Source organism: Nannospalax galili, unplaced genomic scaffold (assembly GCF_000622305.1).
Source record: "Nannospalax galili isolate Female #2095 unplaced genomic scaffold, S.galili_v1.0 scaffold46, whole genome shotgun sequence".
Lineage (NCBI taxonomy): Eukaryota > Metazoa > Chordata > Mammalia > Rodentia > Spalacidae > Nannospalax > Nannospalax galili.
This window is the reverse complement of record NW_008355790.1, coordinates 1240788-1263925: the sequence shown is the minus strand read 5'-3', so window position 1 is coordinate 1263925 and position 23138 is coordinate 1240788. Positions and strand designations below refer to the sequence as shown.

At 40.7% G+C, this 23138-nt stretch overlaps 1 protein-coding gene across 3 annotated transcripts in view; it reads right to left on the bottom strand.

Moving 5' to 3' along the window:
• Stox2 (storkhead box 2) overlaps positions 1-23138 on the bottom strand; it is a 108949-nt gene that overhangs the window by 12485 nt on the left and 73326 nt on the right. For 2 of the 3 annotated variants that reach the window (XM_008853564.3, XM_008853563.3), the window contains exon 2: positions 1747-1899. In XM_008853564.3, coding sequence (XP_008851786.1) covers positions 1747-1899 — 153 coding nt within the window. Of the gene's footprint in view, positions 1-1746; positions 1900-13121; positions 13179-23138 lie in introns of those variants that run through there. The other variant, XM_029556378.1, reaches the window with a different exon arrangement.

Below are 23138 nucleotides of genomic sequence, written 5' to 3'. Positions count from 1 at the left end.
AAACAAAACCAAAAAACAGGGAAAAAAAGGCAGATATAAAGCAACATTAATGTGATTGACTTGGAATTCAAATAGAATTATTAATGACTATAGAGCTAGTATTGAAAGCACATAGTGGTTTGAGGTCAGCTCACCGTGTAACCACAGAATATAAATTTTAAAAGTCTAATGTGACTCACCAAGATGAAAAACAGAAACCTTCTGTTCAGTGCTAGTTAATGTTTGACAATGTATTAGTCACCTGTGATTCACTTTTGTCTCTAGAATCAGAACTCTTAGAAAATGGTTAAACCAGAAAACAATGGCTTATTGATGCAATCATGCAACTTTGTACTTTTATAATCTTAGTTCTGCACCTGCAAAATTACACTCAGACTTTCACCAAACTCCTGTGTGTTTGTCTGTTTGTCATTCACCGAATCCTTGTCCACCCTTTGGGGACCCTGCTCCCGTCGGACTGAACTGCTCCGGTCTGGGCTGGTCTGTCGCAGAGCACAGATAGTGTAGGGCCCCTTGCTAACCTCCTCGCACATCAGCTGACTCCTGGTGCACCCACAGATACAGGACCTAGATAAATGTCTATTATTGTTGCATGCCTGTGGTTATTATCCAGTATATCTGTAGCAAAAGCTGACATAGCCAACAGCTCATGTGTTAAAGATGCTTCTAATGCAGAACAAACAATGTACCAAGCATTCGTTTTTACCACGACTTCTATTTCAGTCTAGAAAAAGGCAGACTACTCACCAAGCTGGCACACTGGCAGCCCCAAAGTGCATACTGCTCATCTATACATATTAAAATGTGCACACCCAGAAAATTGCCAGTATTTAAGGAAATTTGGAGATTTCACATAAAACTGCAGTCTCTTGTAATATTGAATTTGACAGCTCTTGTAGGATACTACATGATTTTTGGAGGGGGGCTCACACTATACTGGAGTGTAGTAATGGTAGTAATGAGTCACTCTCAAGATGGGGTACACACCACATGGTATATCACCACTTCTAATAGCATTATGCAGCAGCAGACCTGTTGCCTCCATTTTGTAATAGTTAAGAAAAAAATCGATTCTTTTATTCTTTTAAAATGAAGTCTCCATTTATGAAATATTTTCTTTTTAAAAATGCATTTTTACTTTATGTGTGCATACATGAATGTAGGCACATGAGCACCATGTGAGCATGTGGTGCCTGTGGAGCCAGAAAAGGGCATTGGATCCCCTGGATCTCGTTGTTAGCTGCCATGTAGGTGCTAGGAATTGAACTGAGGTCCTCTGGAAAAGCAGTAGATGCTTTTAACCACTGAGCTATCTCTCCAGCCCCGAAGTAATATTTTCTTAAGGTTTATCAGATCACAACAAAAAAGCAAGATATATTTATTTTTGACATTATTCTTTTTCTGGTTTACGCCTTAGGAGTGTTTTAGCTGTTACTGAAGAGCCTGGCATTCATGTATTTCAGGAAGGTTGAACTGCAAAGATAGAATGCAATCTTGATTGTTTTTGCCAAATTCTTATCACTGTTGACTCGATTTCTTCCCCTAAATATATCAATTTAAAAATTACTATATGTAAAGTAGGGAAATCATTTTGACATAGCAAAGGTGCTTCAATTTAAGAAAACTGTCTAGTCAATTTTGGTGAAGATTTTGTTTGTAGTGTATGAGAAAGAACAGTCCATTTCAAGTCCTAGAGCCACCACAGCACATATCCTTTAGGAAAGTGCTCTGTTCTTTTCTCATTACCTGGGAAACACGTTGTCAGGTGTTCCATCAGTGCTTCTTGGGTGACAGGTTTTCTTGCAGAGTTCATTGCAGAGATGGCCAAGCAAAGGATTTCCCCGAGTGGAATAAACTGTGATTGACTGATGGGGGACATACTGATTGGTGACACATCACCTGTAGAAAGACAATTTTCAAGTGAGTGGTTCATTAAAACACCCCACCGTTTGTCACACACACACACACACACACACACACACACACACACTCCCTCTATGACTAGCCTCTATTCCTCGGATTATGAAGTAAATCAACTTTGTACACTGAAGCTTGTCATAATAACCAGTTCTACTCAGGTGGAAACACTTCCATGCACAGTGGATGTTCTGATTGCCCTAGCAAACAAAACTTTCTTTAAAATCTGAGATCTCATTTGAATAGAGTACCAAAAGTCTTAGGATAAATGAGGCTTTGGAAATTTTCTGTTTTTATTAGCTTGGAGATTATCTAGGTAATAACTACCATTCGCATTTCAACAAATGCATGCACAAGCAAGTAACTGTGATTCATTTATTCAAATGTTGAGAGTCTTTGTGTGTGAGGCATCTGTGGGGGGCGGGGGGAGCACACAATGAAAGTGAGGAGGCACCCTTTCCCCAACTATTTCTGTCCTCAGAGAGTTTCTGTTTAAGTGGAGGAGACAGACAGGTAGATCAAAGGTCACAGTGTTATGTGACAGGTGGATAGTGGATAGGAGATGACTGAACAGTAAGCCTGAAGCAAAAAGAGGAAGCAGCGTACAACACCTAAGAATGACAACGGTGCTTAGAAATAGGAGACAGTAGGGTTTTTCTGAATCTGGTGCCAAGGAATAGGAGGCTGCTGGCAGCTGGGAAGAGGGATGCATCAGGAGTGACAGGAGCTACGAGAGAGTGTTTTTGGAGAGTCGTAGAGACAGCACACAGCTATGTAAGGACAACTATGATGGCACATCATGTGTGAGCAAGGATTTCATCCTAGGAGGAACAGTGAGCTATTAGAAGAATTTAAAGAGAAGGCAGATGTGAATTTCAGGAAGATGGCCATAGTGGCCATGTGGATAGATGATGGCCCAGAAGGAGAAGAAAGGACAAGCTACAACAAAGCAGACACTGTGGCCTTTTGTAAATGCTTGCCTGCTGCAAGGAACAATGGGGGTCAGAAGAGGCTGAAGACCCAGCACTGAAAAGGTAAGAGATGCTGATTCTTTACATGTCAACCTGTAATGCAAACCCTCGCTTCATTTCTGAAACTTTTATAAGTTTGGAGACGGTCCAGGTAGGTCCCAAGGATTCCTAGAATTCCTTGGACATTTCTTGGGTGGGAGTGGCCTCAACAGAGGAAGAGACCAGGAGAGTAGGACCATCAGGTGTCTACACCTGATGCCTGAGTGACACCAACTTTATATGGGAGGTTCTATAAGATTTTACTTAAAAAGATGTCCTACAAAAAGCAGAAAAATGATCAGCAGGGTAGATTATCTATGAACATCTAATCTTATTTCCTGGTCATATTTACATAATCTTTTCTTTTTTGTTTCTTAAGTGTGTTTTGTCACATAATAAGCTTCCATGGCTGGCCAAAGCTGAGGCTCAGGTTAGTCTGTAATATTAAGCAATATCCTCTCTAGACTATGTCTGGATGCTCTGAGGTGGGCAAACCTCCCTACTGTCAGCACACTGAAAGCTCTGCTCAGCTATAACTTCTAATTTGTAGGAAAGTACAGAAGATCCTAGGGGAGAACTTGAACCCAGCTTTGATGGATTAGAAGGGAAATGGTGTGAGAAATGAAATCGGGCAATAGGGTTGGAGATCCCCACTGTTGGGATAAGTCTAGCAGACACATCAGACAGAGCAACAGGACTCCAGTGTCCAAGGCTGAGGCCTGGACCCCTCCCCAAGCCCAGCTCAGTTCAGGGCTTCCCTCCCCGTGGCATTCCTCTCGGCTCCATCCAGCTCTGTAAGGCTTCCCTCTTTGTGAGATCATCGGAAGAGGAAGAAGAGATCCGACTAATTAATGGCTGGGCAAGGGGTAACCCCATTCAAATTCAGAACTGGTCCAAAGAGATAAAAATCGGCAGAAACGAGGAATCTAACTCAGAAACTTCTGGAGGTCCCTCAAAGTGAAGTCTTCTGAAAAGTTCTTATAATATTTGCGTGGGAAAGCAGCTGATGGAATTTAACACGTGGAGCTTATGGCTGTTACTTGGAAGGTGAGTTTTGTGTTTTGGGTGGGTAAGCTCTATTTACAGTGAAGACTAAAAAAACGACAGAATTGTGTGGGCTGGGATCACGTGTGCGGGCAAGTTTCTACACTTCTTAAACAGGATATATATGTATCTTAAATAAAATAGTATTCAAAAGCCTAATGTACAACACGTGAACTTGTGCTGGTGGTGAATAGCAGCATGGGTGGGAGATGAGGGCTCACCCGTTAGCCCACCCTTCCCACGTAAGCACTGTAACTTGGCCAGAGACCTTCAGACTCTCTTCTTCCTCACTGTGTCTGGACATTGAGAATGAGGGGCACTTTAAAGTCTTGGAGTTTTTTCTATGAGATGGCTCAGCAGTTAAGAGCACTGGCTGGTTGCTCTTGCAGTTCCCAGCACCAACATGGCAGCTAACAATCATCCATAACTACAGTTCCAGATGATCCAATGCCCCGTCTGACCTTCATGGGCACTGCATGTATGTGGTGCACTTACATACATGCAGGCAAAGCACTCATACACATAAAATACAAAATTTTAAAAAGCCAGGTAAAAAGGGAGGATGTGGTTTGGCTGTCAAAGGGAAAAATCAAAGTAGATTCTAGGATCTTTGGATTTATATCTTCGGCAGGTTAATGCCTTCAAAAATGGTCTCATAATAAGAACTCAGAAGACTGAGATATAAAAATATTAAATGTAATTTTTAATGCAGGTAAAACTACTTCCTGATTCTACACAGATTACAAAAGAAAACTATAGAAATGACTGACTGGTAAAATTAACTACTTTAGTTCATGCTTATCCTGTGTTTAGCTAAAAGAATTTGTTTTGTTTCTCTGTCATCTTCTTAATTTCTTTTCATTCATTGCAGCCCACTGTGTAAGAGGCAGAACACTTTAAGTGTGCCTGAATTGCTGTGGAAAAAGCTCAAGATTCACTGTAACAATGAATATGTACCATAACTTCTAATGCAACATACAGTACTCAAAATAACAATCTCCATGTCACCTCATTTTTACACTGCATCAAGAAATTACTTTTCATACTTCCTTTCCATTCCCAGATCCATCACCAACACAGTCCATAGCCCCACACTCCTTGGATCTGTTCCTGAATTCCAACTCCAGCACTACGAATCCCATACCCCCATCTCCACTGTAAACTATCATCATCTCTCATCTGGCCGATTATAATGACATGATGGTGTTCAGCCTTTCTTCCTTCTCTCTTAATACCCCTCTCTCTACAGAGCAGCCAAGGTTCTCTTAAGAAAACATAAATCTTGCCACTTCCCAGCATAAACCCCCCACAGTAACTGCCTCTCATATTTAGAGGGAAACCCGATTTCTTGCAAGCTCACAAGGCCTACAGGAGGGTTTGTACCCGTCCACCACCTCTGAGAACACCCCCATCTACTCACCACCTCCCTTCCTATTCCTTTATAACCTTTCCTGTTCTTGTACCCTTCCAGGCCTTTTCTGAACTCAGGCAGGGCCTCTGTATGTGTCTGTGTATGTCTGTGTGTGTGCCTGTGTGTGTCTGTGTCTGTGTGTGTGCCTGTGTGTGTGTGTCTGTGTCTGTGTGTCTGTGTCTGTGTGTGTGCCTGTGTGTGTCTGTGTGTCTTGTCCAGGGGTACCCCTGGCGTATTCTTTTTCAGGACTAGCTCCTTCTTACCTATAGTTCACAAGTGAAATGCCATGTCCTCCAGGAGTCTCACTCTGACCATCCAAGGCAGGGATGTGCAACATGATTCAGGTTGAGTTTCCTGACTTCACTCTGTGTGATCCACTAAGTATATACTTGAAGTTCCATGACCAAAGGGAACATGAACACCTATTCCCCACACCTAGTGCTACAATAATGTAGTGCTTATACAAGATATCCAGCGCATGTTTGGTGAATGAATACTTCATTATCTCAGGGTATTTTAAGACTGTGATTCATTCAGATTTTACTAAATAATTACAAAACAGACTAAACATACTAAAGAATACAATTTTAAGATGCCCTGAATTAATTTCATGAATAATAGTCCTCTAAAGCACAATAATTATCATAGAAAAATATATTATGTGAGGTTTAGAATATGTATGCAAAATCTCTGTTAAAGGAAACATAGCTATCTCTCAATACAACATAACAAATTATTTAGTGTTACCAAGATTTTCTGTGGATCTCTATTAACTTGCTTAATGAGCCAACTACTCAGTCTTAAAATATGCAATTAGATAATTCTTCCAACAACTACTCCACATTTACTTTTTCAGAGAGGAAAACGATCAACACTGCTAAAACGTACAACCTAAAGACACCAACATTCTGCACAGACTATGCATTACAACTTGCCTATATCTTCATTTTTGTCTTATTTATGTGTGTGTATGAGTGAATGCCACATGTACGAGCTACCCCCCAAGACCAGAAGAGGACATCAGCTCTTCTGGTGCTGGAGTTAGAAGTGGTTGTGCTCCCACACGCATGGGTGTTGGAGACTGAACCTGGATTCTCTGGAAAAGCATCAAATGCTCTTAACCACTAAGCCATCTCTCCAACCTCACTTGTCTGTAGTCTGTAGGATGTATTTTTCTATTGTCAGAAGGAGTTTGAAAATACTCATAAGGATAAGTCACCTATGAGATCATAGGAACTTTATGGGATAAAGAATTCTTTGTAAACAGCTGTTGTTCTGTCCTATAGTACTTAGAAAAAATTAAGAAAGAGACTTTATTTCAGCTTTATTTTCTTACAAACATCCACTTAACTACAGTCCTTTGGGGGAATTTGTCCAATCTTGGAAAATTCAGATAAAATCAAACAGAGTGCCTTGGACTGAGTAAGCATTCTGTAAAGCATTCTGCTAAGTGAACTTCAAATGTTTAAAGATCTGAAAATATTCCAATGGTAAATGAACTTTGGTTTGAAGATCATTTATTGTTTAAAGCAGGTCAGTGAAAATTCAGATACGGCTTTCAAGCAAAATGCTTTGTGAGCTGGTCAGCATGAGAAAAATGAATTAGTGGGATGGATGATTAAGGAAGCCAAAGACTGGTTCCCTAACACTAGAGGCAGGAGAGAGTTTCTGCAAAGCATGAAGCAGCATGCAGAGTCTGGGACTCAGCTGGATAGGCTGGGGTAAGATGGAAAGAAAAGGTAAGACCTAATCCTGGGAGATCAGAAGGCCAAGAGCTATTCTCACTGATTATGAGGCACTGCCCATGTTTTCATACAGTCATCACACGACATATTTGTGTCAGACAGTCACTCTTGTGTAACTGTGCAGAATGAACTGGTGTTGACTACCACCACTCCCACATTGACAAGGAGAGCCTGACACAACAGGCAGACCCCTCAGATGCCAGCTGGCTGTATCTGTCTACATTACTCACTTCCTCCTTGGGGAGTGTCACAATCAAGTACATGCATTTTTACTATTTAAACCCCTCTATCTATTTTCTCTTCCAACTTCTGGCCAGTTACTTTAGTTAAAATTACTCCCCCTATCTCTCCAAAATCTTTCACATAATTCATCTCTTTAAGAAGTATTTGAATGTTTATTACATGTTAAATACTTTTAGGCACTCAAGCTCCAAAACCATTCTTACCTAGGTTCTATTTTAGGACAAAACCCCAAAAGAATACAAAATGAACTGTAATAAAGCCCTGTCTTTTATGAATGCCATTTCTTCCTTTTCAGTCATTAGTTCATGCTGGTCCCATTCCAAACCTTTGCCTGTGAGGAAAGACAGACACACTTCAACACGTGACAATCATGATAACTTACATTCAACCCTACCCAGATTACATGCATACATAGCTTTCTAAAAGACAGAAAGGCGTGGTGGTGCACACCTTTAATCCTAGTACGCAGGAGGCAGAGGCAGGTGGAACTCTGTGAGTTCAAGGCCAGCATAGTCTACATAGTGAGTTCTAGGGCAGCTGGGGCTACAGGGAGACCCTGCCTCAAAAAGATCCACCCCCTAAAAAAGACACCTATGGAAAAAGCAAATATAGCTATCTCACTACATCTTTAAATATCCCTCTTCATACAACTATATAAGATAAGGAAAGCCACATTTTCCCAAAAGAATTGTGTCATAATAAATGGTAATCTTTAAAAATACTCCAACATCCATGTTTGTCATAGTGTTTTAAAATAATCATTTTTGCCCCCAGCCTGCATTCAGTATCGATTATTCTGTTTCCTTGTGTTCTATTTTTCACCGTAAATGTTAATTTAATCTCTATTGTGGGTTGAAAGATTATCTCTGACCCTTATAAAGTTCACATACCATAACCAGTTAGAAGTGCAGTTGGGAAATTGTACTGGTTTGGAATTGGGAAATTCCTATTCTAAGAAGGCAGCCAGGAGATACACAGATAAGAACTCAGTCTCTTTTAAAATACCATGTAATATTTTTTATATTTATTTATTTTTGGGGGGGTGGCGTGTGTGCCACAGTGTATGTATGATGGTCAGAGGACAATTTTCGAAGTGATTTCCATTCTTCCACCATGTGGATCCCGGGGATCAAACTCAGCTCATCAGCTTTGGTGATGGGCACCTTTACCCGAGCTGTCTCAGGGGCCCAGAACTCAGTCTTTTAAGGCAAGCACAGTTAATTACTCATGTGGAACCTGTTTCCTCATCTGTAAAATAAGGGTTTAGATAAAATTATAGCAACGATTCCTTCAGGCTCCAAAGGTCTATGATTCTCTATTAATGCAGCAGAATTTTGGCAGGAAGTCAAATCACAATACAACATTTGAGTCCAGCTCTGTTTCCAGGTGTTATGGAAATTAATTCCAAGTTTATCTAATCTGGAGGAAGCTTTGGTTTTTAAAGAAATGGATAAATGCATTGGATATCATTTTTTCTTTTCTAATAAAGGCTTTAGAGTTCACTCTAATTCAAGTCTCATTTGGTTTTGTTCTTTGACTAACATACCCTCTTTATTCTCTATACTGCCAAAATGAACACTAGAGCTAAAATTATGGATGCCAATAAATGACCACATGCAGCAGATACTGTATGCTTCTAGAAGGCTCAGAGACCACAGGGACAAGACAACCCCACTCCATTCAACAAACTATGCCCTGTTAACTTGCCCAGTTCTATCTCAGATGCCCTTGGGCTTGGGGAAACCATACGCTCTCTGAGGTTACAGCTAAGTGAAAAACTTCTTTGATGCTCAGCATCAGACAAATCTTGTGTTTTACAATTTAATTCAATTTATTAACCCCAATTTTATGTATAAATGCTGCTTGGGTTCTTCTAACAGAAGGTCTACTACGATATTTTTCAAAGAGCTTTCTAGAAAAGCATATATCCCTTTCCTATCTACTCTCTCAAAGACCACAGCAGCCTGATGGAGGGACAGAGCATATGGCTCCCATTAGTTCACATGCTGCTCCGTTTCCTTTGAAACCAGATTACTGTACTTGACTTTTAAATGTTTGTGTTAAAATCTGAAAGAAAATGGGCATTGAAAAGGGCACTTTTACCAGTTTACTATAAGTTGTTTTAAATGCCACTGATTTCAAAACTTTAAGGCTGTGCCTTTATTACAACAGGAAAGGAAGGAAACTTGACATTAAAGGGGGAGGGGGACTTTTAGAATATTTAGAAATTCTGCAACCACTTTCCTAAGGCTTAATTTCAACACTTGATGTTTCTCTGACACAAAGTCCAACTTTTGAGTAAACTGGGTTTTTTTTTTAGTAAACTTTTTTTTTTTTTTGAGTAAACTGTTTTAACTCAAAACGGAAAGTAAGCAGGAGACACCTATTATTAATACTGAAGTTAACCGTGTCCATTAGCTATGACTCCCTAAGAAATTTCTAATGAGAGAAGCTAAGGATGGCTTAGGGCACAGATGCCAAAATAAGCTAAGGTCCCCACACCACCTGGAACTTTCTGCTCATCAGTCTGTGTGATGTAGAGAGGTGAACAGGGAGAGTGGGTAATCAACCAGGCTCCCTGGTTTTCAGAATGAACGATTGTTCTTCCTAGTCTATGAGTTTCCATTTGTCACCTTATCTATCACTACTGAGAGTTGACTTCTGATGGGAAACTGTCAGAGTAAGTGGAGGGAGACAAGTCAGAAAGGACAGAGAAGCAGGTAGAGACAGCAATGGGTGAAGCACCCTCAGCATCGCCATCAGTAGCTACTGACATCCTCCCTGACTGTAACATCAAGTAGCACTTTGAGACCACTTGGCTATTTGCTATAGATTTATAGCTGAAGAATTAGGATGAAAATATGAGCCATCAAAGCAAGACTCTATATGGTAAGACAACAGCTACCATAAAGGTGGTATGTGTGAGCAATTATGAGATAAATCTAGCAGACTGCCATTCATATAGCAGGCACTCAAGTGTGCTGAATAAAAAGGTCCTGCACATAGACAAGTTGAGGCTCAGCTTGGATATCTAGCTAGATGCTGGTAACACCGGCTGTTGCTCTGATTTCTAGTCCCAGATCCGAAACTGAGACAACACCAATCCCATCTGACAGCTAATACAATCTCTTGGCTATCAGGCAGTTCTACAGAGTAAGCGGCTAAGGAATGTTCCTGTGGAATATGGAGTCTTCCTTTCCTTTAGAGCTGAATCTGAGTTCCTATAGTAAGCTACCATCTACCTCTCATTCATCTCTATCGCATGGTAAAACCCAGCCTAACACTAGAGATGTATTAGATGCTCTGATTTCCACTGATGAGATTTTTTTCAACTGTAATTTAATAAAGCAGGCTGACATTTGCAGGCCAGTCTCTACGTTGGAATCCCCAGAGTCAGGACTCAGCCCCTGCATTCCTGCTTTATCACCATAACTATACTGTGACTGATTCCTGTGAAATACAATTGGAATTGAGCAACCAAGCCTAATTAAATACAGTTCAAATAGGGATAGAATGACAGTTCCCAAATCACAACAAACTTTTACTGAATGACTGCCACAACAGCCTCCTCAACAGGTCAACCTACCACCCCTTCCAACAGCCAAGGAGGCTGTTTTGAAAAAACCATGCAAAAATCCAGGATAGAAGAGTATGAAATGGCCTTGAATAGACTCACAGAGAAAACTCGCTGTACCATTAAGCAACATTTCCGTCCTAAATTTGGCATCACAAGGATAGTGGCAAAACCCAGGAACTGGTCATTAAAACATGAAGTTCGAAGCCCACTTTTACACCTCATTAATTATATCTTTGGGGGCAAATTATTTAATTTTTTGATTCTCAATTTCTTCTTTTCTGCAAAGACTCTTTAGTGATGTTAACCTTGCAGTAATCAAGGGAGTCAAATGAGAGAATGGATTTGAGTGTGTTGTCCTTGAGTCTTAATATTTAATAAGTATATTAAAAATATAGTCTCCAAGTCTATCTAAATTTAACCAATTTCTTTTTATCACTGCTTGAATTTATATCAACAGGAAACTCATTTAGTTCAAAAAGGAAACCTTAAGAAATCTGCGAAGATAAGAGGACTGTGGTCTTTCTTTCACTAGTAGCACCCAGAGTGTTTTCCTCCCAGTTCTTAACTGAGAGAAGATTCCCTATGTGAATGAGACATTTCCATTGAGAGACAGAAGTTAAGGTATACACACACACACACACACACACACACACACACACACACACACTGGACCTAAATTTTAGCCTTAAAGAATGAAGTTATGTCATTCCAGGAAAACGGATACAACTGGAGACTAACATATTAAGATCAACTAGTCTCAGAAAGACAAATAGTGCATTTTCTATCATGTGTGATGCCTAGATTTTATATAGAGACATAGAATCATGTATGCACATATGAGACAAAAATAGGAAACTGTCTAGGGAACAAAAAGAACTAATGGGAGGGTAAAGAAGAAGAAGGAGGAGGATTGGGAGGTGTGTGGGGAAAATACACACAACACTCCTACGTACTTGTTTGAAAATGTCCTTATAAAATATAGTGCCCAGTTCAATGAATATATACAATGAAAACTTTAAAAAGTAAGTAGGAAAGGAAGAAAAAGAAGAAAAAGAACCCTTTCTCCAGAAAAGAATGCCTCCCTGTTGAGGTACGCTCTTCCAGTGGGAGAGTTTATGTGGAAGAGAGATTTTGCATAGCATCTCTATGGATGAGCAGCATTGATGGGGTATGGGTTACTTACTACTATCATATTCACAACACACCATGCCTATCTATGCCTTTCCTGACCAAACAACCTTCAAAACAGACTATCTTCCACTTTAAAGCTGAAAAGTACTATGCAGAAACATCCTTAACAATGAAGAAAGAAAGGAAACGTGCTTTCTTTTCCTCCACCGAAGGAGGAGCTATGGGCAGGGGTGTGACCACAAAGATGAAGGAGGTGTTCAAGGGCCCATCCAACACAGACTTAGAATTATTTTAAAGCATTCCAATTACACAAATTACATGAGTGACCCAATTCTTTGAGCTGTATCCTCAGTAAACAGCAGTACTGAAACTATACATTTGAAGAGGTATAAAAACCATGTTTTCAGATAAACTACAATTCACATTGGCAAATGCCACATGGGATGTATTTTTACCATTTACCATTTCACTGTCATTTTTAAAAAAAAGTTTTTGTGTGAAAAACCCATGGATGTCGTAAGAAAATGCCTCTATCATAATCAAAACCCTACAACAGAGTCTAATAAAATATGCTTACTTCATTAGTTGCTCACACCAGCCTCAATTTGATGCTAGTTTTGAAAACAGTCCCTGAGCATGTAAATCAGGCTCCCTTGGATTTGAGTGTGCTGTGTGTAGGATTGCAGGTCAAATAACACACATTTCAAGGACTATATGTTGAAGAGAAAATTTATCAAGGAATATTTACTGAATGTCTCTGTCAGAGGATGGAAATGTGAAGCGTTCTAATTACTTCCTAGCCTCAGATGCTATAGCTGATGATGTTTCAGCTCTGATACAGTGATGACCAGTGCCGGTGTGGATGCATATGGTGGGCAGCCTACATTAGAGTGCTTGGACTGCCTGAGACAGAGGCCAAAGGTAGACTGTAACAACAAGACGACTTGTCAGAGGACGGCTCACCCTGGTCCCAGGTGGTGTTGACATTTTACCATATAGTTTTGCATACAACAAGTTTTTGAAAGAAAAGCAGGGAAACCTACCTGACCCTTTCTGGACTGGCTCCATTCCCCAGGCAGCTTTGATGCTAAAGCCTGGTACATGCTAGGGGAACGCATCCAAGTGCAAGAAGGAGCCAGTGACAGAAATGGACGTCCTAGAATCTGTAATAAGAAGAGACAGTAAACTTTCCAGTAACAGTATCCTAAATGAGCATTTCAGATAGGCTGCTGCAGGCCTGTGAAATACAACAGCAATCTGGTACTTTACCTTGGCAGATCTATTTTTTTAAAGGAATAAAGAAAAAATGGGCTGAAGAATTCTCAGTTCTTCTTACAAATCAAGGCTTGAAACTGATACCAGTTCAGTTCAAAAGCACCTTAAAAAGGCATTGTGGATGTACTTCCTTGGTAATGATTTTAGAAAGGATTAAAAAAAAAAAAAGAAAGAAAAGAAAAAAAAATCCTCTTTATCATTCTTTTATCCTATTTGCATGAAACAGCTGGATCCTGATCCATGCCTAGCTCATATATCACAGCCACACATACTGAGCCAACATCCCACTGCAGTGTCTTGGGAATCTGCAGTGTCACCCCTCTTCCGAGTCTTCTCCGCAAAGCGAAGTCATAAGGACTGATCAGCCAACCTGACTTCTCACTCCCCTGCCCAGAATCCTTTGTGAGCTGAAATGAGTCATCGCTCCAAGAAAAGCTACAGCCTGTGTGTATCTGTTAGCTCCTTTGTCTGTGCAGTGTGGCGACTCCAAGGACAGGATGGAGCCCAGATGCCGGGGAAGAGGGGCAAGGAGCGCACGCTCCTCTCCAAGGGACCCAGGTGCCCTCACATACATTAGTTCCCACACAAATATATATTTTAAAATAATTACTGAAGTAGTAAAAAAAAAAAAAAAAAAAACAGGGGTGGAGGGAAACACATCTCCAAATGCTTAAAGAAAAAACACACACATTAAAATTGATCTGACATCGTATACTCACCAATCCATAATTATAGACCTGATACATTTTCCTGTTTTTTGTATGTTTGTTTTTAAGCTTGGCTTTTCATTGTCATGAAGGACGAATGTCCCACCTATGTGTAACAGGCAGTTCTACAGTACACAGGATCAAAGTTGAGCTGCAGTAAGCTATTTGTCATGAATTCCAGTTGCTGTGCAAGTCTTTGCAAGCCCAGGCTTCATCATCCCGTCAGGCTTGCAGCTCGGGCAGTCAGCACAGCTCTGCCACTGCCCATAAGGCAGCACTGGAAATGAGGTCACTATGTCAGGAACTCACCCTCGGCATGAGCGTCTCTGGAGCTTACAACACAGTAAGCTGGTAGGAGTCATAGGATTTTTGTTTTTATGTCGCTGCTTCATCTGCTTTTTTTTTTTTTTAAAAAAAAAAAAGGAATTCTATGTCTAAGATCAGTATGGCAAGAAAAAATCAATTATGTATGTAAAAATGTCTTCTTCATTGTAGCATTTTACTGAGCTCATCATTAGACTTAGACCACACCCAATAACTCATACATTTATGTGTATATGCATTGTATACAAACATACACTAACATACAAGAACACACATACATACACAGAGGACAGACACATTGAGAAAATATTTAGCATTGTATTGACAGTACAAGAAACAACACATCAACATTCTCAAGAAGAAAAGGGGTAACAGGTGAGAGAGGACAGACGGTAGATATATTAGCCATTATATAAAGTCCAGAGAAAAATGGAGTCATGGAGGAAATTAAGGAAAAAATGAATTCTACTATATGAGTAATAATGCTACCTAATGCTCCCAGAGTAAACGGCATCCCAACACACACCCTTACTCTCTCACCTCGGGACCAAAAAGACACAAAGCAATGATCCCATACTCAAACCAGATAGATCTGGACAGCACATCCTCATGAATACCACATGCAAGGTACAAAGGGAGTCACAAGTGAAGCCAGAAGTATGAACACACAAGGCAGCCTTCAACAAGGCTCTTCCAATTTTCTTTTCCCTCCCTCCCTTCCTTCCTTCCTTCCTTCCTCTTACTTTGTTTGTTCATTCGTTCCTTCCTTCCTTCCCTTGTTCTCTCTCTGTGTCTCTCTCCCTCTCTCTCTCTTCCTTCTCTTCCTCCTTCCTTCCCTCCCTTTGTTGAGACAGGATCTCACTCTGTAGCCGAGACTAGCCTCAGACTCCTGCCTCAGCCTCCTCAGCACTGGAATGACAGTCAAAAAAACCACCATACCTGCAGCTCTTTCAAATTGCTGAGTTAGAAAGATCCCCAAGTGAATCTCCAGGCTCAAGAACAAACAGAATAATCATCCTCATGTAACTCCTGTGATTTCAGTCTATTCTCAGACACTTCTAACCATGAAACTCTGGTCCTGTCCCAAGCCAGGAACACCCCTCTGGTGAGCCTCTCTCCTTACAGTCATTCCCATTCTGGCCTTAGGAAGCTGAGAAAACACTTAACATATCCAACAGCTACAAACCTGACCTGGTCCCTGTGCTCTAGATCACTTCTCCTCTACTTGTCTGCAGTTTCAGGTGCCTTTAACATGTGGACTACATATGTATTCATTTATTGGTCAATGGATATGTTTGATTTGAATGGAACTGAACAAAATTCTTTGGTGCCTGTCATTGTCTGATGCTTTTCAAATTCTTAGCCCTCATATGTTCCTTCCTTTACTTATCTGGCCCATAAAGCTCTCTCCTACCATGCTGTGGACACCAGAGGTTCTTCCTGTCACACTATACCCTGCCATGGCTAGGGACTCTACATTCACATAAAATGTGATGGCCATTTGGCTACTGTGTGTTACTGACCACCCATCCTAGCTATTACTAAACCGGGTGATGCTTTAAGTACCATGACTTTATACACTAAAAAAAACATGCATTATACCTCTTATGTTTTATCAGAAATGGCTTGGTTGTGATTTTCCCTTCCAATTATTAACTCTTTCATTTCATCCTGAGCCTGTGGCCCAGCACTGGGCCTCCTACCAAATCACCTCAGAGTTATTAACTTTCTAAGGCTGGCTGGATCCTTAGCTATAAATCCATCTAATTCATTTTTGAAGGTTAATCTTTGTCAACTTGACTGGATTTAGAATCATCTAGGAGACACACTTCTGGGCATGTCTGTGAGGGTGTTTCCAAAGAGACTTACCTGAGGAGGGAAAAACCACTGAACACAGGAGGCACCATATCATGGGCAGGGAAAAGACAGGTGAACATCAGCAACCATCTCTCTCTCCTTTCTGACTATGGCCTGAATGTAACCAGCCGCCTTATTTTCCTGCTGTCATGACTTCCTCCATGACGAATCATTCTTCAAACTGTGAGCCAAAAGTAAGTCCTTCTTTCTTTAGGTTGCTTTAATCAAGTATTTTGTCACAGCAATGAGAAAAAGTAACCAATACCTCATTTCACTCCTGTTAGGATAATATGCTGCCTATAGGGTCAGAAAGTATAGCTAACAACTGTCAGCACCTTAAGAATCCAAGGATGTCACTATGATAAATACATTTAAAAATTAAGATATAAATTACAGATATCTTTATCCCTAACAATGTAAGACCCTCTGGGGGAAGTGCTGCATCTTTGTACTATTCCTTGACAGTTAAATACTCCAGTTTCTTCTTGGTATACTAAAGGCTAAATTAGTGAATAAATAAAAAGTCCAAGCATTCAAAAGGATATAAAATTATAATTAAAGATGTATTCAAACTTTACAATATCTAAACATAACATGTTTCCATCCTGAGGTGAGCCTATTCTGTTCATAGATAGAAGCATCTAATCCTTACATGGATCCTGTAAGGTAAGTACTGTCAAGATTCGCATTTAAAAAAGATTATCTGCCTCAAGACAGCACAGCTGGTAAGTTCAAAGAAGGATCTGAATCCCGGGAAGCTGGCTCAAGCCTCACTTTAAGTATTACACATATCACCTGTGGTGGTCTGAATGGGACTGTCTCCTATAAGTTCAAGTACTTGACACTTGGTCAGTTAATGGTACTGTTTCGGGGGTGGGGGTCATGGAATCTTTGGGAAAAGTGGCCTTGCTGGAGGAAGCATGTGACTGGCGTGGATTTTGGGAGTTCACAGCTTTGTCCTGCTCCCACTTGTCTTTCCGTTTCCTGTGCCAGCTGAGAGTATGAGTGTTCATCTTCCTGCTCCAGTCACCTCTGCTGCCGTGCCTCCGCACCACGACGGACTTACCCTCTGAAACTGTAAACCAAATAACCTCTTCCTTCTCTAATTTGCCTTGATCATGGTGTTTTATCATAGCACCAGAAAAGTGACTAATATACTACCTCTCCATTATGATAAAATAACCATGGATAACATAACATTTAAGAAACTTAGACATCCATTTTTCAATTAAAATTGAAGCCAACTGCTTACTTGGTACATGGGGCCAATGTGGCTCAGGTCACAGGTCAGATTCCTTCAGCAACTGATGGCTCTAGGATCTCTGATTGGCAGGCCTCTGGCCTCTGGTGGCCAGCTTTCATTGAATGTGCAAAAGAGTTCGATAGACCAGTCAAAACTATAACTACAAGTTTTCCTCACTGCCCTACTAATTACAAGATGAAGTTTATGATAGATACCTACTAACACCAACTCAGAAACATAGACAAGAGGAGATTACTTGGGGAGATGGCTCAGTTCATCAAGTGCTTCAAGCACAAGAACCTGGTTTAAATCACCAGAACCCATGTTTTTGTTTTGTTTTGTTTTGTTTTGTTTTTAAAGCCAAGCATTGTGATATACCCCTATAATACCAGTTCTGGGGAGGCAGAGACAGGCAGATCCCTGAGGCTCAGTGGCCAGGCAGCTTAGCTTACTTGGTGAGCTTCAGACCGATGAGAAGCCTTGTCTCAAAACAAAGACGTGAACAGTGCCTGAGGAATGACACCTGAAGTTGTCCTTAATTTTCACATACATACACACAGAAAGAAAGGAGAGCAAGAAAGACTGTTCAAGTTTTAGATAGCAGTCAGAGAAAAGGTTACAAATCAACTCCATCCATAATGAACATCCTCTTCCTCTGCCCACCTCCTGCTCCTTTTATTAAACAGCTTTGGTTACAGTGGAGATTTTTAAGCATCATATATAGAATCCCACAGGTGACCTGCTCAGTTGACGAGGTGCCTGGCACTTGACTGGTTCCATGGCAGAAGATTAGACTGTAGCAGCATTAGTGATACAGTCATGTAGAATTGTAATAAACACCTGGATGACTAATAGTCCTGTACAGTCTCAGAGCTGCTGTACTTGAAAAAGTAGAAAGCAGTAGATACCCTTGAATCAATTACAATATCTAGTAGGTACCTAACTGTAACATCCTATAGTAACTTGGGGAGATTTAAATATGTGTAAGATATCATACCCAATGCAAGGTGTGTACCTTGGTACACATTTTTTCAGGAATGAATGAAATGGCTTCTGCCTTCGGCATGTTTAAAATGCCTTGGAGGAGATAAAATACACATAAGTGCACAGAGAACAGGGTTAGCGTCTATCAAAGGAAAAAGCACAGGGAGCCCCAAAAATTCAGCAGAAAAGAACTGGGGCTGGAGGAGCCAGGAATGATGTCAAAGGAACGGTGAGCTTGTTCTAGAACCTGGCAGGTGAGGGAAGGAAGAAGGGCATCCCGTGCTAGATTAGAAGCTCTATGAAGAGGAGTTTTTTTAATACTTTGTGTTAAAAGTGCCTTCCTGAAAAGTGCCTAGACTATAATGTCTAAGCATTAAATAAATACTTGCTGAGGAAAGGAAGAGATCATCTGGAGAGAGGACGCATGAGTCAAGATGTGGAAGTACCAAAGGGAGGAAGGTGGAGAGCAGGCCTCCCTGGGGTGAGACTTTGGTTTGAGAATTAAAAGGAGAGCAAGCAAAAAGGGTGGTCCAAGATCAGATTAAGAACTTCCTTGGATAAGAGAAGGACCCATCTTACCCCTGCAATGGATTTTACTTGCCATTTCTTAAAGCTGTATAGTAAGTTTCATCCCTAAGAAATATTACACCTACACAAACCTCACATTTTTTTAAGCCTAATTATTACTAAGCAACTGGCTAGAGAGGAAGATAAGTCCTATGGGCTTCTTTGCCCCTAGCCACCATCCAAGAGTCTGATTCCCCAAAATATTTCCATTTTGAAAGACTGTACCAATAGGGTAGAAAAAAAATCCAATATATAATAAACAATAGCCTGGTTCGAGTCAACAAATATTTATTTAGTGCAACCTGCAAGGCATGATACTTGTTGGAGAGGTCAATACACAGAAGGCCATATAGCACCTGCCCTTACAGTTCTGTCACTCAAGGCAGAGGGAACCTGTACCACAAGAACAAAGGGAGATGGCTACTTCTGATGTGAGGAAGAGACATCAAAGAAGCACAGTGAAAGAGGCACCTAGGGTGGGCTGCAGAGTAAGTAAGGGCTTGGGGGAGAAGAGATAGGCCTGTCTATCCAGGCAGCAGAGTGGAATGAAGAGAGACAATGTGGTTAGAAAGTTCAAGGTATTTTGGAGAAAGGCTGGTGGTCCATCTAGCTTGGCTAACATGGAGGAATATGGATACTGACAGAGATGAGGGACCTCCATGCTGAAGAAGCTTTTGAAGATCATCAAACTGAGGTAGAAAGGCACTGCAAGTTTTTACATAGCAGTGTTACTGATGTCAAACGTTTAGGTTTCTCTGGCAAGAGGTATAGGATGCATTCAGAGGAAATAATTATCAAGGCAGGGTTTTAACATATTGTGAGAGACCAGACAAGATGCTATAATCAGGGATTAGAGAAGCCAAAGGATATAAGGAATAATTTATGCTTCATGGAACTAATACACACAGTTTCCAGCATATTAGCAGAACTGCAATTAGGGTTGGGATGCATAGCTCAGTGGTGGAACATGTACCTAGCACGCATGAGGGACTGGGTTCACCCCCCAGCTGTGGGAGGAAGGGAACTGCTTTTCTAGGTATATCACACATACCTAGTACTACTTGCCTTGAGTCCATACAAAAGTCTGGGCCATAGGAGTAGCTTGACATCTAAGTACTACCCAAGGTGAACTACTAGTCCAAACTGAAAATTTTTGTTTAAAAAGCAAAACCCTCCAGAGAGAAATCCCTGGGCCCCAATAATAGATCAGATTTTCCTGGCTGCCCAAAAGTCAATAAAAAGACACAAATTAAAAATTCAACAGAAGCAGTTTCAAAAACAGAAAGTCACAAAGTTTCTAGGGCCTTTACAGCTCAGGATTTACTGAGGTAAGTGCATTTTTATAATGAGGGAAGAAACAACTTCAATTAAAGTTGGATTAGATGCAACACAGGATAGGCAAGGAAACTAAATATTTAAAGAACAAATACCCTTCGTACACCTACCAGCACGAGAGAGCATCAGTACAAAGACACAGTGAGGAATCTGGTTACTCGGCCCCTTACCCAGCTTCCCAGTATGCTTTTGATCTGATTAGTTCTCACAGGATTAGACCATAAAGTAAGGGGGTTTCAGAGCTCAGAGATACTGAAAATTATCGGCTCATTATCATTTGACAGGAAATATAACCACAGTCCAAACTGGGAAGGAAGGGAGTTGCTCAGGTGACAGAGTTCAAAGTAAAGCCAAAACTAGCACCCTGTCTCCTGACTCTCAAAGTCAGCATCTATTACTCTATGAAATATATTAAATATTACCTTATGAACATATTAAAAGTTAATACCTACTACCTTATAAACTATATTAAAAGAAAGTTATAGTCTGAGGTTTCTCCAGATGTACTTTGGATAAGAAAATACAAATTAAGTATGCAGATTCTGAAGGACGGTATGATGTGAATTATTTTTTCTGCCCTTAGTTCCTCTAACCAAAGTCCAAAAAAGGAAAAGATGAAAATGCATAGTGAGGAAGCTGAGCATGGTGGTGTGTAAACCTAGCCCTTGGGAGGCTGAGGCAGGAAGACTCCAAGTTCAAGACCAGCTGGTTCCAGGCCAGCCTGGGCTGCAGCCATTTCAAGAACTGAGGGGTTGGGGGTGGGGGGAAGCAAATTGAAAAAAAATGAGAGCCTATGGATTTTCTTTTCAGTGAAAAGGTAAAAATTCAAATTTATTCCAATATTAAATGGCAAGAAGACTACAGAAGTATGCAAAACTGACCTGCCTCTTCTTCCTCAGAGAATTAGTTACAACGGTGTTTGGATTTGTGGATGTTACATTTCTAACTAACTGGGTTACATATATATCTCAGACATTTCTACCAAGTATAAGGGTGAAGGTGTGTTTTCAATGCCAGCAATATAGAGAGACAAATGTAAGATTGTATTTTTTTTTAATTCAGCGTATATGGGGTGGGGGTGGTGAGGACAAATGCATGAAGGCCAGAGGTCAATGTCAGGTGTCTTCCTCAACTGCTCTCCACTGTGATTTTGGGGGGCAAAGTGTCTCTCTGAATCTGGAGTGCATCAATTTGAGAGACTGGCTAAGGATACTAGCCCGAGGATACTCCTGTTTCTGCCTCCCCAGAGCTGGGATTATAGATGCATCCTGCTCAGCTTTTTATGGGGGTACTGGGGATCCCAATTCAGGTCCTCATGCTTGCCCAGCAAACACTTTACTAAGCCATTAATCCATCTCTCAAGTCCCCAGATTCCATTCTGAAATTTGCACAAGTTATACATTCTGCTCCACAACACACTGCTGGTCCAATTGCGGAACAAGTTTCAAATTTATTTACATTCCATGCCATTCAACATCATTTTCCAAAATTTTCAGGTGAACTGACCCTTCAATGTTTATCTTGAAGTTACATCATAAGTCAGTCAGTCTTATGATGTAACTTCACATCAAAATCTCTGGTGGTGGAACCTAGATAGCAGTTATTTTTATGTCCTCATTTTGGCCAAATTTGAGAATTACAAGAAATTAGAATTACAAGAAAGAATTAAACATGTTCAAATCTCATGGCAGGTAATTTTAAAAAAATCAGTGGTTATGTGTCTCTGGAGACAAATGTGTCTCCAATTTGGCAAACGCAGCAGGTACACTAGAAATGTACCTTAGAATGGTTCTTACCAATTAGTATTTCTGTTTCTTTAAAGCACTTTTTTTTTTTTTTGCCTCTGCATGTGTGTGCATGCACATGCGTGCACAGGCATGTAAAGGCCTGAGACTGGTGCCAGGAGTCTTTCTCAATTGCTCTTCACCTTATTCTTTGAGGCAAGGCTGCTCAATTGAACCCAGAGCTTGCTCTTATGGCTAGTCTGGCTAGTCAACTTGCTCTAGGGATCCCCTGTCTTTGCCTTCCAAGCACTGGAATTCCAAGCAGGTCACCACCCCTGCCCTGGGTGCTAAGGATCCAAACTCCAGTCCTCATACTTAAACGGCAAGTCTTTACCCACTGAGCAATCTCCCCAGCCCAGATCCGCATTTCTTTCAGTCCCAACCGTTAGAAAGGGTAAGTCACTATTCACAGAAGCTTTGCTTCAGGAGGTTGGAGATGCACCAAGATATTGCTTTCCCTACATCTCAGTATGTCCTGTGACTTGATACCTAGTATTACTCTGTATTCCCATCAGGTAGAAATAGGTTCAGACTGCTGTGCTCACCGTCATGTTTTCACCACCTAACAACCGCCCACGTTACTTACCTGAACCTGTGGTAAAACTTTAGGTATAAAACAAACCTATTAAGAAGACACAGAACTGTTGGGGCAACACGTATCTTCTTGGATAAGTTTGGTAGCTTATTATGCTAGGATTTGATCCACTTGATTTAAAGTTTTGAATTTATGCTCATAGAACTGTTTGTGTTATTATACTTCTTTAACTTTTATAAAAACTTTGAGAATTTCATACATGCATATAAGGCGTTTTGATCAAATCCATGCCCATTCCCTCCCCTCCAACATTTCCCCCTCTGAAGAGGTAACTATAAAATCATTGAAATCTACCTGATGGCTCTGTATCCATGCTCAGATGCCAAGGAGCTCAGAAAATAACCGACTGTGACTAGTAATAATCAGATATATAGAGATTAGAAACGCAT